This window comes from Silurus aristotelis, assembly GCF_946808225.1.
Source record: "Silurus aristotelis genome assembly, chromosome: 16".
NCBI classification, from domain to species: domain Eukaryota; kingdom Metazoa; phylum Chordata; class Actinopteri; order Siluriformes; family Siluridae; genus Silurus; species Silurus aristotelis.
This window is the reverse complement of record NC_139589.1, coordinates 4,079,078-4,096,408: the sequence shown is the minus strand read 5'-3', so window position 1 is coordinate 4,096,408 and position 17,331 is coordinate 4,079,078. Positions and strand designations below refer to the sequence as shown.

General features: G+C 41.7%; 1 protein-coding gene across 4 annotated transcripts in view; it reads left to right on the top strand.

Annotated features, from left to right (window-relative positions):
• tenm2b (teneurin transmembrane protein 2b) overlaps positions 1-11,575 on the top strand; it is a 331,309-nt gene extending 319,734 nt beyond the window's left edge. For all 4 annotated transcript variants that reach the window (XM_083564505.1, XM_083564502.1, XM_083564503.1 and 1 more), the window contains 8 exons: positions 1,185-1,339; positions 2,235-3,109; positions 4,647-4,822; positions 5,390-5,625; positions 7,063-7,359; positions 7,508-9,128; positions 9,423-9,553; positions 9,664-11,575. In XM_083564505.1, coding sequence (XP_083420631.1) covers positions 1,185-1,339; positions 2,235-3,109; positions 4,647-4,822; positions 5,390-5,625; positions 7,063-7,359; positions 7,508-9,128; positions 9,423-9,553; positions 9,664-10,401 — 4,229 coding nt within the window. In that variant the 3' untranslated portion in view covers positions 10,402-11,575. The remainder of the gene's footprint in view (positions 1-1,184; positions 1,340-2,234; positions 3,110-4,646; positions 4,823-5,389; positions 5,626-7,062; positions 7,360-7,507; positions 9,129-9,422; positions 9,554-9,663) is intronic.
• The last annotated feature ends 5,756 nt before the right edge of the window (positions 11,576-17,331 follow it).

The window sequence follows — 17,331 nt, the reverse complement described above, 5'->3', positions numbered from 1 at the left end:
ATGCTTTTCAAAAGCAGCATAAGAGTGACAGTTAGTAGGAGTCTGACACGCGTCTTCTTACAGTACATTGTTATGCAGCGCACAGAATATTCTGACACTCATCGAAGAACGACTCCACTCTTCACCCTTCTCACCTCGCTCCACTCTGCACCATGTTCTACTAGATTGTCTGGGATCTCTGAGCATGTTGCTCTTGTTTGCGTTATATAATTTATCATTTGTGTAAATGGATCCGGAGTGGACATTCCTTCCTAAGAAAAGACCTCGAAAGAAAACTTATCTTCCAAGTTAGGTTATTAAAATAGAAATATTAGAAATGTAGAAATATTGCACCGGACATATTTGGTATTTTGAGATTTTAATGAATGCACTTTTTTTTCTGCTTTTACAATGGAGAAAATTAAGTAAATCCTTTTCGGGGTTTTTTTTGGCGTGTGCTCAGAAATAATAAAAAGCCATTTTCTCCCTCTTTATGCTCTCAATATTAAAGGAAATGAAGAATTGAAAAAAAAAAAAAAAACGAATGAAGGCATTGTAATTCACATTTTTTATATAACAGAGCTCTTACGGTTACGGTCGATTGGCACTGCAATGATAACTCGAAATGCAATTTTGACATTTTTTTTACTTTTAGAAGTAACCAGACTTTCAAATGTTAAACATTTTCGAAAAACCCTAAATTCGATATTACATCGCGTTTTAGTTTCTGGTTTGTTCTTGCATCCATTCGCATTTCTATTAGGTATAAACATTTTCATGTGTTTTTGTCAGGCTAATTACAGTTTCCAAATATCTAGCTCTTCGCTTTATCTCTGTCTTTCGACACACTTTTCCCTTTAAAATTATCTTTTAGTGCTGTATATAATCAGTGCGCAGATTTTGCTCTGCAAAGGGGATCAGATATGCTTCAAATCAGTCTTGCTAGTCTTTGGAGGATAGCTCATCAGCATGTTTAGACATCATGAGACAGGCTGAGAATGCTAATCTGTATTTCCACATACCTGTCAGATCAGGTGTTTAACTTAAGAAGACTGTCAGCAATGTTTGGCTAAACCTTCCTTCTCAGTAAATAGAACATGAATTTGTTTGCAAACCTGTTAACGGTGAATGCTGTGAAAGGCATATCGGCAAATAGCAAATCTTTTATTATTATTTTTATTATTATTTGTGATGCTCATTTACAGGCATTGCTGTGGATAAGAACGGGATCATGTACTTTGTGGATGCCACCATGATCCGTAAGGTGGATCAGAATGGCATCATCTCTACTCTGATCAAAACCAACGATTTGACCGCAGTCAGGCCTCTCAGCTGTGACACCAGCATGGATGTCAGCCAGGTCGGTATATTCTCCTCTCTGCTTTTTCACTCTATCTTCTTACTTGTTAGCTATTTAACACTGGATTTTCCGAAACCAGATCTATCGCAAACTAAATATAACCAGACCTGTGGATTATTTCTCACCAACATGACAAATGACTGATGATAACAGTTAAAGCGATGGCAACATCATTACAGTTTACAGAGGGGAAATGCTTTGAATGCTATCTACTATAGAGCTTATACAAGCTGCTACCAAAGCTTGATACCTTGATTTTCCAGTGATATGGCCATTAGATAAAATCAGCATTATAAACGATATCAAAATGTTATACTATGCTCCTGATTTAATCAGTGCACATGAAAACAAATAAATTTGTGTCTTTTGTGTCTTACAAACCTTATTTCTTTCCCGGTACGGAAATTAAATATCAGAGCGGATTTGTTTTGTTACTATTCCGCGCCGTTATAATTGCCGATTGGTTTTTACACACAGCCAATCAGCAGTTAACAGTGTATCTAGCACTACCTCAGTGCTAAACGACATAAAAGTGGAACATCGGTATTGAATCGGTGCCCAATCCAAAACATTCTGGTCATTTTTATGCTGTGGAATATAGCCTCAGTTTTCTTTCTCTCTCTCTCATTCACTTTCCCTCTTTCTCTCTGTTTCAAGCTTTCTGTCTTATATATTTCTGCCCCCTCACTGTCTGCATCATCATCGTCATCTTTTGCATGTCTGTCTGAGTAGTCCTTTCTCCATCTTTTATCGTGTGACACACAAAAGGTGTGGCATTGGCCACACTGGCAACCACTCTTGCTCAAGAAAAGAGAAAACCAGGCCACGAGTCTGTAACTAGCTCTTAAATTGACCCTCCAAACTGATAGAAAATCTCCTGTGTGTGATTGTGCAGGTGCGTCTGGAATGGCCCACTGACCTGGCCATTAACCCCATGGACAACTCGTTGTATGTACTAGAGAACAATGTTGTCCTTAGAATCATTGAAAACCAGCAGGTAAGCATCGTGGCAGGCCGGCCAATGCATTGCCAGGTTCCCGGGATCGACTACTCCCTCAGCAGGCTGGCCATCCACTCAACCTTGGAGAGTGCCACGGCCATTGCCGTGTCCCATTCCGGCGTGCTCTACATTGCTGAGAGTGACGAGAAGAAGATCAACCGAGTGCGTCAGGTCAGCGCTGACGGCGAAATCTCACTGCTGGCTGGTGCTACATCTGAGTGTGACTGTAAGAATGACGTCAACTGCAACTGCTATTCTGGGGACGATAGTTACGCGGCCGAGGCCAACCTCAACACTCCTGCCTCACTGGCAGTGTCGCCCGACGGCACACTCTACATTGCTGACCTAAACAACATCCGTGTGCGATCGGTGTGTGTCAACCGGCCGGGCTTGAATGCCGCAGGTCAGTACGAGCTGGGATCAGCATTGGAGCAGGAGCTGTATGTGTTTACCGAGGATGGTCTGCACAGGCAAACCCTCAGTCTCGTCACAGGCCTTGCACTCTATAACTTCAGCTATGGAGTAGAAGGAGAACTCGTCTCGATCACTGATAGCTCCAACAACACTCTGAAGATCAGAAGAGAGGCAGGTGGCGTGGTACGGCTCGTACTTCTGCCTGAGAATCAGGTGGTGACTTTGGGAATGGATGCCTCAGGAAACCTGCGCTCTGTTTCTACCCTCAACCAGGAAGTTGCTCTGCTTACGTACACCACCAACACTGAGCTGCTCTCGTCAAAAGCTGACGAGTCTGGATGGACCAACTTCTACGAGTGAGTAACAATTAGCAAGAATAAGTATTTAAATACGTTCAACTATTAACAAGTCTATCATTACATACTACCAGATGGAACACCCATAAGCTGTGTTACTATGCCACGTGTATGGGTAGGTAAAAAGCGAGGGTGGGTTGGTAGGTAGAATTACATATTATAGCAACACAGAGAGTAAAAAGTATACTAAAGCAATTCACATTAGAGAGGAAAGATATGATTTACATGAATTTACATTATATTAACCACTATATATATATATATATATATATATATATATATATATATATATATATATATATATATATATATATATATATATATAAATACCACTCATTATCTCTTCATCATGACACCTGTTAGTGGGTGGGATTTATCAGTTGATGTGCTAGAAGCAGGAAAAATGGGAAAGCAGAAGGATTCGAGTGAGTTTGACAAAATCTGAATGGTGATGTCTAGACGATTGGGTCAGAGCATCTCCAAAACTGCAGTTCTTCTCCACAAAAGCTGCAGTTTTAGAGATGCTCTGACCCAGTCGTCTAGCCATCACAATACAGTATCTATTCAGTATGCAGCAGTCAGTATCTATCAAAAGTGGTACCAGGAAGGAACAATGGTAACCCGGCGACAGGGTCACGGGTGGGGCATTGATGCACTCAGGGAGTGAAGGCTGGTCCGGGTGGTCCGATCCAACAGGATCCAACAGATCCTACAGAGCGCCTGTAGGTCAAATTGCTAAAGATGTTAATGCTGTTAATGCTCAATGGGCCACGATTGTTTTGGCAGCAAAAAAACACAATATTAGGCAGGTGGTCATAATGTTATGCCTGAGCGGTGTGCATATGTGATGATGTAATGCGGGTAATGTATTGTAGTACAGGCTCCATCTGCAACTAAAAAAAAAATATTACTCCATTAACTGGAAATTAGCTACGTAAATATTCAAATCAATGTAAATATGATAAACATCAAGTACGAAATTGATTAAAACAAAAAAACTAAATACATGCAACTATTATGTCCTGGTCGTGAAAGAGAAAACATTAAATTCTACACATTCACTATAAATGCTATAAACAGACAGACTTTTAAACCTGAAGGACAGTGATAGTAATAAGGAGGTTATTTGTTATTTCAAGCACCATTACACAAACGATCTAAATTGTGTTGCTTTGATAAATGTTTTATATATATAATATGTTATATTTTATTTTAATTATTATGGCAACAGAAGCAACAGAATGAATTAATTGTACATGGTTTATTTACATTTGACGCCATTTAAGGAATTATTAAACGGCATTTCAGTGTCACCTAGTGTCGGGATTTAGGTACTGCATTCTAAGTAGTTTGATTAAAATTAGATGCATCATCAAGCCTGCTGAAACTAATTATTAAAGTAAATAAAAGTTATCTGTAATCATCTCTGGATAATACTTATAATACTAATAATATTTTTGATCCATTTGTGAATATCGTTGAAACATCGTAGTGTGCGTTTTTTATTTAGTGTGCGCTGATTTTTTTCTGTTCTCAGCTATGACAGCGAGGGTCGTTTAACAAATGTGTCCTACCCCACTGGTATGGTGACCAGTCTGCACTGTGAGATGGAACAGTCCATCACTGTCGATATGGAGAGCTCGAACAGGGATGATGATGTGACTATTATCACCAACCTGTCCTCAGTGGAGGCATCTTATACGGTGCTTCAAGGTGTGTAGTATACATGTGTAGTGCACGACTTCATAACACACGCTTTGTTTCCTAAAGCCAAATTTAAGCTCAGATGTTCCCCTATTTCACGTTTGAACAATACGGTTTACAGTAATATATCCACTATCTGTGCATTCCTTTATATTAAAGCCAACATTTGCATTTGTTGTTTACTCTAGGCTCAGGATAAACGAGTTTGAAGGCTTTTGCGAGCTGTCTTTGGATACAAGTGCTTGTTAACTGTGGTCTGAAGTGTACTTAGAAGTTTCTGGTGATTTTTCAATGCGAAAATGATTGCATTTTGAGTGTGCATGTCTGTAGAGAGTGCCTGCAGATGCAATTACAGCGTGTAAATGGAACCGAAGGCATTTGCACTGCTTTCAGTCCAAAGCAAAGCACTTTATTCCCAGCAATAACATCAGCCCCCAGCACACATAACCTGGCCAGAATAATACATTTCCCAGTAATGTGTAGAATCAGATGAATCTTGAGGCCTTATAGCAAATAAAATGCAACTTGAATTCTTTTACTAAAATTCTTTAATATTTCCCTATTGCCTTCTCACAGATCAAGTTCGGAACAGTTATCAGTTGTACTACAACGGCACCCTGAGGGTTTCCTATGCCAACGGCATGGGACTCAGCTTTCACACTGAACCCCACATCCTGGCAGGCTCAGTCACGCCGACCATTGGGAGGCGCAACATTTCTCTCCCGACGGACAGTGGCCTCAACTCTATTGAGTGGAGGATGAGAAAAGAGCTGACCAAAGGCAAAATCACTGTGTTTGGAAGAAAGCTGCGCGTAAGCACTGACTTTTTAAAAAATATAGTCATAAATCAAATTTGCTGTATGCCTTTAATGTGAATATAAGAAATGATGTAATGCTGTGTGAATATTAATGTAATAATTATGGATGCACCAATTTTGTTATCAGGTTTTCGAGGTTTTGTTATTACCAGTGGTGGATGAAGTACACATCTTGAATAAATGTAGCGATACACTCTCACGTAAAATATGACTCCAGTAAAAGTAAACACGCTCCCTTTAAAATTCACTTGAGTAAAAGTGCAAAAGTTTTTGCCTTCAAATGTACTTAAGAATTCAAAGTACCGTATTTTCCAGACTCTAAGCCGCTACTTTTTTCCCACGCTTTGAACCCCGCGGCTTAAACAACGAAGCGGCTAATTTATAAATTTTTCCTGTTTTTTTTCCGGTTTCACAAACTTCAAGCCAAAAAACTGAGCGACATAACATTAGACCAATGCAATTTCCGAACGGAAACGAAAAAACGCACCTCACCTGTGTTCTGAGCTGCACGGCATCGGGAGAAAAGCTTCCAACGGGTGATTTTTAAACGCACGACGATGCCAAAAGATAAACTCCCGAGAGAAATTGTTGTGAAAGGAAGGAGGAAGACAGTAAACAATTACTTTCTTGGTAGGCTACTGTTTAGATACAAGTTGTTGTAGCGCGTTGAGTCTGGGTGAAGGGAGAGCTCACTAACTCCAGTTGCAACAGAAATCATATAAGCACAGACAGGTTTCCAAAACTCGTGCTTTTTTATTTTTCTTGGCAACAGCATTACGGGTTAGTCAAAGAAACTTAGAAATGAGCATCAGAAAATAATGACATATTCCTCAGTCTTGCACACACGCAGTAATACCGGAAAAAATGCGGTGGCATGCTATTCCCAAAATACCGCTATGCTCTTAAAGGAAGCGCAACATATTTCACCCGTTACACCGTATGTAACGTGTCTTTCCTGGCTTGTATTTGGGTGCGCTTAATATTCTGGAAATTACGGTACTATGATTTATTACGGCTATAATGTTCCTATTATCATTTTTTGTCACCAGACTTTCGCTTAATCAAGTAGATACCACCAAGAGGCAATCAAAACAAGTTTAAAACAGAGCGTGCGCTCGACCCTGATTGGTGGATTGCTGCATGTTTGACCAGTTACGTTTTTATCCGCTCGTAAATAAAAAGGAACAACTGATTTCGTGAAATGTTGTAAAAAGTATGATAGTTTGGAAAAATGGAAAAACTTCAGTAAAGTTGATTATATTTACTTTGTTACTGTCCACCACTGATTATCACTAACCTTGGTGAAAATGACTCAATTGTTTTGGGATATAAGCCAATCAGTTTCAGTAATCAGTGCTCTGGTATCACTATTATATATAAAAAAAAAATTATGATAATAATCACACTTAATTGTTAAAAAAAAATCTCCAGGCTCATGGCAGGAATTTGCTTTCCATCGATTACGACCGTAACACAAGAACCGAGAAGGTGTACGACGATCACCGCAAGTTCACACTGCGCATCATATACGACGCTCAGGGCCGACCTGCCACCTGGCTCCCCAGCAGCAGTCTCGCACTGGTTAACGTGTCCTACTCACCCACGGGCCGTCTAATGGGCTTGCAGAGGGGGAGCATGAGCGAGAAGAGCGAGTTCGACACCTTTGGCCGCATCCTATCCCGCACCTTTGTGGATGGGAAAGTGTGGAGCTTCAGCTATCTTGATAAGGTGATTTATGATTGTAGCTGAATACCAGAAAACTAATGGAGAGTAAAAGAAAGTAGATCTCTTTTTAGATAAGGTGAAGTGATATGGTTGAGCATAGTGGCCTCTTACATTAATTAAAGTGCCTTTTTTTCTCTTTTTCTATTCACAGTCCATGGTGCTGCTGCTGCAGCAGAGTCAGAAGCAGTACGTGTTTGACTTCGATAGCTCTGGTCGACTTACAGCAGTCACCATGCCCAGCATGGCCAGACACACAATGTCTACCCATGTCTCTGTGGGCTACATCCGCAACACCTACAACCCTCCGGAAAGCAACGCCACCATTATCCATGACTTCAGCGAGGACGGCCGTCCCCGGGCCACTTTCTACCTAGGAACAGGTCGTCGTGTGCTCTATAAGTATGGAAAGTTGGCCAAGCTTTCTGAAGTAATATACGACTCGACCACGGTTACCTTTGGCTTTGACGAAACAGCTGGGGTCCTCAAGATGGTGAATTTGCAAAGTGGCGGTTTCTCCTGTACCATTCGCTATCGCAAGCTCGGCCCTCTGGTGGACAAGCAGATGTACCGCTTCTCAGAAGAGGGGATGGTCAATGCCCGCTTCGATTACACCTACCACGACAACAGCTTCCGCGTAGCCAGCATAAAGCCAGTGATCGGAGAGACTCCCCTACCTGTGGATCTTTACCGCTACGATGAGATCTCTGGCAAGGTGGAGCACTTTGGCAAATTTGGCATAATCTACTACGATATCAACCAAATCATCACTACGGCCGTAATGACACTCAGCAAACACTTCGATGCACATGGGCGAATTAAAGAGGTGCAGTACGAAATCTTTCGCTCTCTAATGTACTGGATGACGGTGCAGTACGACAGCATGGGTCGTGTCATCAAGCGTGAGCTTAAAATCGGCCCCTATGCCAACACTACACAGTACCGTTACGAGTATGACGGCGATGGCCAGCTTGTTGGCGTCAAGGTCAATGATTGGTCCATGTGGCGCTATAGCTACGACCTGAATGGCAACTTGCACTTGCTGAACCCTGGAAACAGCGCACGACTGCTACCACTACGCTATGACCTGCGTGACCGCATCACACGCCTCGGGGACATGCAGTACAAGCTGGATGAAGACGGTTTCCTCAGCCAGAGGGGTTCGGACTATTTTGAGTACAACTCCAAAGGCTTGCTAGAGCGGGCTTACAGTCGTACAGCGGAAGGTTGGAGTGTTCAGTATCGATACGATGGCCTCGGGCGCCGGGTGTCACGTCGGACGTCTAGTGGCGAGCACCAGCAGTACTTCTACGCGGACCTCAATCACCCAAGCCGGGTGAGCCATATCTATAACCATTCCAGGTCTGAGATCACTTCCTTTTACTACGACCTCCAGGGCCACCTGTTCGCCATGGAGGTAAATGGTGGCGAGGAGTACTACATTGCTTCAGACAACACAGGCACTCCACTGGCCGTCTTTAGTAGTAATGGCCAAATGGTGAAGCAGTTGTTGTACACTGCATATGGCGAGATCTACCATGACTCCAACCCGGATTTCCAGCTTTCTCTCGGCTTTCATGGAGGGCTGTATGACCCTCTAACCAAATTGGTACACTTTACCCAAAGAGACTATGACGTACTAGCAGGCCGTTGGACCTCACCTGATCACACACTATGGGCAAGGATAAGCAAAGAGCCAGCACCGTTCAACCTGTACATGTTCAAGAATAATAATCCCCTCAGCGACATGATTGATGTTAAAAACTATGTAACAGGTAAACATTTCACACAAACTAGAGCAGTTGTGAAATAATTATTAATTAATCAAATTTAATCAAATGATCCTGTTAGATCAGTGCAGGCACCATCAACGCTTTTATTTTTTTTAACACTTCATTGTACCTTCCATGATTAGTATAGTATCAGCTGTTTCCTTGGTAACAAACCTAAATATTGTGATTGTGATGTATTGTGGATGATCTTGTATATCATATTCTATAGACATCCGATAATTAGGTTGCCACAAAACCTCTAAAATAAGGTTATTTCTTTTTGTGTTTTTTCTCTAGATGTGAAGAGCTGGCTGGTCATGTTTGGTTTTCAGCTAAGCAACATCATACCTGGGTTTCCTAGGCATCCATTATATTTTGTTGACCCTCCGTATGAATTGCTTGCCAGTCAGGACTGTGACAATACCCAGGTATGTGTACTCTAGCAGTCCTGTGTAAACATCATGTGCTCCAACTGATTTTGCAGAAATAAATGAAGCCTGTTTTCTTTGTAACGGGTGCCCTTTTTGCCGTTTCGCAGCTGTTCACAGGAGTACAGCATTCCGTGGAGAGACACAACAAGGCATTTATGGCTTTGGAGGGAAGGCAGCTCAGCAAGCACTGGCGTGTTAAACGAGACAAGCCTGGTTACTGGTTTGGCACGAGCACACCTGTTGTGGGAAAAGGCATGATGCTGGCTATCCGGGAGGGCCACGTTTTGGCATCTGTGACAAGTGCAGCCAGTGAGGGCAGTCGCAAGATTGCACAGGTGCTCACTGGTGCCATCTACCTCGAAGGCATGCACTACACAATAGACAGGCATGACTGGCACTTCTTTGTAAAGCTTGGCCTACCTGACGGCGACCTTTTGGCCCTAGGGATCAGTGGCGGGCACAGAACATTGGAGAGTGACGTCAACGTGACAGTAAGTGGCCGATCACGGCGCGGAGTCACCGTGGAGATTCACACGCCAGCGTTAGTGTTTAGCGTGCGCTACGGGCTTGGCACGGAGCTCCTGGAAAAGGAGCGAGCTCGTGTGCTGGAGCAAGCTCAGCAGAGGGCAGTGTCTCGAGCGTGGGCTATGGAGCAGCAGCAGCTTCAGGAGGGCAGAGATGTGAGCCGAGCATGGAGCGAGAGTGAGAAGCAGCAGCTCCTGGCAGTGGGGAAAGTCCCAAGCTACGAGGGCTACTACATACTCCCCGTGGAACAGTATCCTGAACTGGCAGACAGCAGAGCTAACATCCAGTTCCTCAAACAGAACGAGATGGGAAAGAGGTAACAGAGCCAGGCTGCTGCAGCCATCATTTCCTCATCTCCCACGGACAGAGGAAACAAATCCAGAAAGAGCTGCCAGCAGTTTCCACAAAGGCTTCATACACCTTGAAGCAGCTACAGCAGGCAGCCAAAATAACTGGATTATATAAAGACTTGTAACTACACAAACTTCTTTTCTAAGACAGTGGTAGACTTTTTAAGAGATGTCAGAGGCTTTTAGACCATTTTTGGGCTTAGTGATGGCAAGCCTGACATCAATATCAAGGCACCTTTCAAACACATACGAAGCAGATAACAAACATGCTGAAAGTTGGTCACTGTCTCAGGCCTCAAAAAAATATGATTGTCACTTAAGCCATCACTTGCCAGTATATGTATTAAATCTGTCAATGCTAAACCCCACAGGACTTGTTTAAAAGATCTCTTCAAAAACTTTGGTGTGTTTCATTTCAGTCTATTATCCCCCACAACTTGCCCACAGGATTAGACTTGTACCAGAAGAGAGTTGTGGTGGTGAAAGACACTTCAATGGAGTACATATCAAGTGTGGCTTTCGAGAGCTCTGTCCTTTTACATTTGCACTATAAGACAATCACGAGGAGATTTTCGCTACTGAGCACGAACCGCCGTAAAGATTGATCTTTTTATTGACCCTTTGTATAATATGTAAAACTCCATTAAGATCTTTCCTTTATTTTAATTTGCAGTCGAGCAAAGAAGTTATAGAAAGGTAATATATTGTGTCTTTTGTTTCTACTTTAAATTATGTCTTTGAAACTGTGAAATACATATTAATCTTATACATATATGTAAAACTGTCAGTAAGTAGAGGGACTGGATGAAAAGCCAGTGTGTACATTTATTTAAGGATGTGACTTCGGCAAAAAATCTAATGTCATAAACAGTTCATGTGACATAGGATTTTTTTTTTCCTTTTTCTGTTATTGTTGCTGTACCAGAATCTCTTCTCTCTGCCTGTGAAACAACACAGTGGATGTCAAGATGCACGGCTAGTGTAAAAACACACTCGGACAGTGTGTGTTTGGGAATTCAAAAATAAACCATTCCATTTTTATACTCGAATTGTGTTTTTTTTCCTCAAAATCCGAGCCTAATAAATGTTTTGTAAGTTTGTGGTATTAAATTTCATCCAATTAAAGAAGCAATTATGCACAGTCCAGAATGTGTATGTGTAGCTGTGTGTTATACTGTAATTGTTCATTCATTCATTCATTCATTTTCTCCCGCTTATCCGTAATTCGGGTCGCGGGGGCAGCAGTCTAAGCAGGCCCCCGCCTTCGACTGCTGCCCAATCCTCACAGCACCGTCCCTTACGGTCCCTCCTGCAGGTGGTGAGCCCACGGGAAGGCGGCCCCACGTCACTCCGACGTCACGGACCTTGATATTTCCCTCGTAAGGGACCCCCGGAGCATAGAGGGTTAAGGGCCTTGCTCAAGGGCCCAAGAGTGGCAGCCTGGCGATACCGGGGCTTGAACCCCAGACCGTCCGATCGGCAACCCAGTGCCTCAACCGCTGGAGCCACCACTCCCCCATACTGTAATTGCGGATGAGGACAGATCATCCTCTATACTGTAATTGCATTTTCTTTTATTGAAAATGAGAATTTATACTTATACTTTATAAATGCTTTTTCTTTTCTATCTGCTGCTCCAATTAGGGGTCGCCACAGAAGATCATCCGTTTCTGTATCACTCTGTCCTCTACATCTGCCTCTATCAAAACAACCACCTGTATATCTTCCCTCACCACATTTTATAATATTATTACATTCTAATGTTTTTTTCCCCATAACTAATATGTCACAAGTGAACAGCACTAAATACAGATTTGCACAGGGTCAGTTTGGCTTGTGATCAGGCCATTTAGAACACATTAGGTTGTTGTCCTGGGTGCATTGCAATGTGTGTCCCAGACAACATCCAAACACTGTGTAATCATCAGTGTTGCCAGATTAGCTTTTTTCACACAGGGTTAAATGATATTTAAGCAGTATCTCTCTAACTCTATTGTTTTCTGTCTGTGCTGTGGGCATAGTGTAGATTTAATACCGTAAATATAACTATTTACGGTATTAAATCTACACTTTGGCCAAAAGTATTCATATACCTGGCTATCACCCAATATCTGCTTCTTATGAATATTCCTTCCCATTTGGCAGAGACCCTTATTCAGAGTGACTTACAACTGAGGAGTTAAGGGTTAAGAGCCTTGCTCAAGGATCCAGCATTGGCAGTGCTGGAATATGAACTTATGACCTTCCAAGTCCAATGTCAAATTCAGTCACAAGGTGGGGGACACAAAGTTCAATTTACAGTAATCCCCCCGTTTATCGTGGTGGTTACATTCCAAAACCGGAAAAACTCGATAAACAGACGCCACCCCAAAAACTCTATTTTATGTTTACAGTACCGTACTGTATGCACATTTTACTTTATTTTATAATTAATAATGATACTTTTATTAATACATTTCATTATTTCAACATAAAACTCCTTAAAAACAATTCCCTAAAAGTTTTTTGGTGCTATCCACAAGAGACCGGGAAAATCAGCCAAACAAATTAGTTATGTGGCAAATGCAATTCCGCGATAAACCGTGGGCGCCAGATTCGAACCGCGGTAATGCGGAGGATTACTGTATTACCAAAGTATGACTGAAGTGCGTGAGATCAAGGATAAGGTCAGGTTACCACATGAGATGGTCACTTTTCCTACACATGCTACTTATTAGGATTAACATGAGTTCTTTTTGTGTAGGCTCCTTTATATCAATTAATTGTTCCACTCCTTCTTACAGCTGTTGGTTATTTATGACAATATCTGTAATATTACTACAAAATTTTGCACCATCGTAGAACCTTGAGGTAACTATAGACAATCAACTGTCCTTCTCCTCACATGTTGTTAATGTGGCATGTTCTTTTAGATTTCTTCTCTACAACATTCGAAATTTTCGACCATTTCTGTCCTCACAGGCTGCCCAGGTGCTTGTTCAGTCTCTTGTTATTTTGAGACTGGACTACCGCAGCTCTCTGCTGGCAGGTCTTCCTCTGAACACTATTCCTCCACTGCAAATGATCCAAAACGCGGCTGCGCGACGCGTGTTCAACCTGCCCAAGTTCTCCCACACCACCCCACTGCTGCCTCCTCCACTGGCTTTCAGTAGCTGCACGTATCAGATTCAAAACACTGATGCTTGCCTACAAGGCCAAAAATGGGCCAGGACCATATTACCTCAGAGACCTCATCTCTCCTCATACTGCAACACACTGTCTGAGATCCTCCGGCACTGCTCCACTGGTACCTCCTTCTCTCAGGGTAAAGTATACTTAAAGGCTCTTCTCTGTTCTGGCACCGAGGTGGTGGAATGAACTTCCTCTAGATCTCCGTACAGCGGAGTCCCTGGCTATCTTCAAGCGACGGGTGAAGACCTTCATCTCCATGAACACTTGAACTAACACTTTCCAAGTTTGCTATGATAAAAAAATCTAGCGTACCAGTGTAGATTTATTCACTGATGGAGACTCAAAGCACTTTTGTACTTCGCTCTGGACAAGTGCGTCTGCTAAATACCCCAAATGTAAATAGTGAAAAAGCCCACTTTTGGAAACTATTAATAAAGTGGTATTAAGCGTTTTACCTGGTCCAGGGTATGGAGTTTCAACAGGTGCATGTGTTTCATAAGGGTAACCCAGTTTTTTCCCCACTGTTTCAAAACATGCATGTTGGCAAATTGGTTATGCAAAATGTTCCCTAGGTGTGAATGAGTGTATGAATAAATTTGGAATCCCATCCGGGTCAATTCTCCAAGCTTTCATCAGTGAAACAGGGATTGTAGCATGACATTATTTTTGGTTTTAAAAGCCGCCACAGGATCTGTAAACAGGAAAGGCGTGACACAGGCGTAATGTTTCCTAAGAGTGACTTCATACTATTTTGGTGTCTTTCCTGCAGTGGCTATTTTGTGACGCTTGACTTAAAATAGTAATCTGTGAATATTTGTATGTCAAGGAAATTTGTAGGCTACAGAATGTAGAGAAAATTCTGTCGAAAATAAAGGATCACGCAAAAAACAGATGGAATTGCTGTGTACTAGAGGTACGCCGAAAAAGTGCAACACTCACTCAACCATCACTGCATAAATTGTGCTTTTCAGCAGGGCGGTCTATAATGCCCTGTAATTTTCATTTTTGTCACAAGACTCTTTGCTTTTCTCAGTTTATAAGAAAAAATCTGTTACTCTCAACACACCAATCTATTAATAGAATGATATTAATCACATACACACTGATTGATATCTATTCGAATGATCATGAGCCCAAAACCTTATTATTTATTTTTTTTATTTTTTTTAATTGCGTAAATAAGGCTGCAGGTGTTCTGGCGTGTTTCTTCCATCATTTATTTCTCTCTAAATGTTCTGCTTGCTGTTGACCCTGATTAGTGGCTCGCTGTGCGCTTGAGCAGTGAAGTTTTTATTGAAATAAAAACCCTGATTTCACAAAATGTCGTTAAACAAAAAAATAAGATATGACTTTAAAATGTAGTAAAGTAAAAGTCTCCCTAAATGCAAATACAGCAAAGTTAAGATTCGTATAAAAGCTACTTAAGTACAGTAACAAATAACATTTACTTTATTACTGTCCACAACTTCTTTTTCTTCTTCTTTCGGCTTCTCCCATTAGGGGGCGCCACAGCAGATCATCCGTCTCCATACTACTCTGTTCTCTACATCTGCCTCTTTTAGACCAACTACCTGCATGTGTTCCCTCACCACATGCATAAACCTACTTCTTGGTCTTCCTCTTTTCCTCCTTCCTGGTGGCTCCATCCCCAGCATTCTCCTACTGATATACCCCATGTCCCTCCTCTGAACATGTCCAAACCATCTCAATAGCGCCTCCCTCACCTTGTCTCCAAAACGTCCAACATGCGCTGTCCCTCTAATAAACTTATTTCTAATCCTGTCCATCGTTGGCCCTCCTAACAAAAACCTCAACATCTATTACCGTCCGCAACTGATGCTGACTGAATGCTGCTTGTCCAAAAGAGAAAGTAACTACCCTTTGTATTGTGCATTTCAATTTCATCAATGTTTAGGAATTGTGCAGGAATCACTACCCAATCATTACACAGGGTGTGGCAATAATTAATAAAAGAACAACTGAATAATCTAATGTTAGCTCATGGTTTCTTCATTTATACCACACATTGTTAAACCCTTTAGATTTTCAGAATAATTTCTAATAAATGATCTTACGGTTCACAGCCAGACCTACATTACTGAAGTGTACATCCAGCGAGGACTGCGATGAACATTTATTGATGAAATTCCTGCTGTGATTCAGGACAGCACCGTGCTGTCACGTGAGCAGTTCGGTCTCTGTTTGTGAACGAGTCGGCTCTTTAAGGTCAACATGGAGATGTGATTTTGTTGCTGTTGGCAATGGCGTTTAATTATCCTGCTCCCATGGAAACCTTTTTTCAGTTTCTGTTTAACTCGGATGTGTGCGTGCAGGGAGTCTTCTAAACTGCTACCTGATGGTACTCAAGATACTTGAGTACTGTATGTGGGTTTATCCAGTATATTAGCAGAGGCTATTAATCAGATAGAAAATGACAACTTATAGAAACACAAATACATTAGGATCAGTTGATAAAAATTCCTGATGTATTTCCTCTAACAGTTATTTACAAAATGCATTGTCACTCTTTACAGCCATAGTGAGCAAAAAAAAAAGCATGGACAGATTGTACAACACATCCAACCTTAAGGCACGTAGCCTGCATCAGCAGAAGACCCCATCAGGTTTCGATCCCCTTATGCTTTAATATGCATATGAGTTTCGAAGATTGGAAAAAGACAAGCTAATGACAGTTGTTAACAAAACATGGTTATTTAAGTTCCATCCTGCCATCCCTTCACAGCCTTTTCTCATCACAGACACAATGTTTGTTTTTCACACAATTGTGTTTAAAATCATAGTCTGTTGTGTTGAAAATCACAAACACAAACCAGCTCTATTGGCACTGAAAGCCATACCACATTTTCGTTTGATGTTCAATCCAAACATTGAGTGATACTCCTAATAATAATATGCCTTATATTGGTTTTTATCATTTCATGCACAAACATGGGTAGAGGCAGCACTGTTTCTAAGCATAGACAAACTAGGCGGTCTCCAAGGGTGCGACCAGCTGGGGGTCAGGGGTGCCAGTGAGCACCCCCTGCCTCACCCTTGGGCATTTTAATTATTTACCGTTTTTTTCTGCTGTAGTTTAATATACAGTATATGTTTACATATTGTCTAGCCAAAAAGGTTAGAAACGGCCATGGGTAGAGGTGTTCCTATTCAAGTTGTTGGTGAACGTATATTCCGTCACAGCGTTTATTTCCTTTTTCCTGGATCTTCTCCATGACTAAATATACGGACTATATATGGCCACCATAATTGCAGAGTTAACAGTAAACACTTCTGTTGATGTGGTAAAGACTGACATTTGGCTAACTGCTAAAAACAGCCGAACATAAACAAAGAGTACGGCAGGCTGCATACATTCACGTTATTGAACTTCCTTTTCCATGAAACCTGCACCCATGTGAAAGTGAGCACACAGACAGGTTTCCAGAAGCTCCTGTTTGATTTGTGCTACAGCTTTAAATAGCACAGATCAGGAGAAGGTAAGTTTACACATAGGAACTATTTAGTGAGCTGAATGTTACACCGCTGGGGAGGGGGAACGACCCGAGAGCACTCTGGCCTTTAATCACTCTGGGGACCTAATGGTGTTTTCTTAAAAGCGGCTTATGCAAGCGGATACGCAACATCATAACGACTGAAGACGCAAAATGGAAACACCAAGAAAAATGTTTTCTTAATATCAGTTCGCTTTTAGTGATATTCAATTACCCT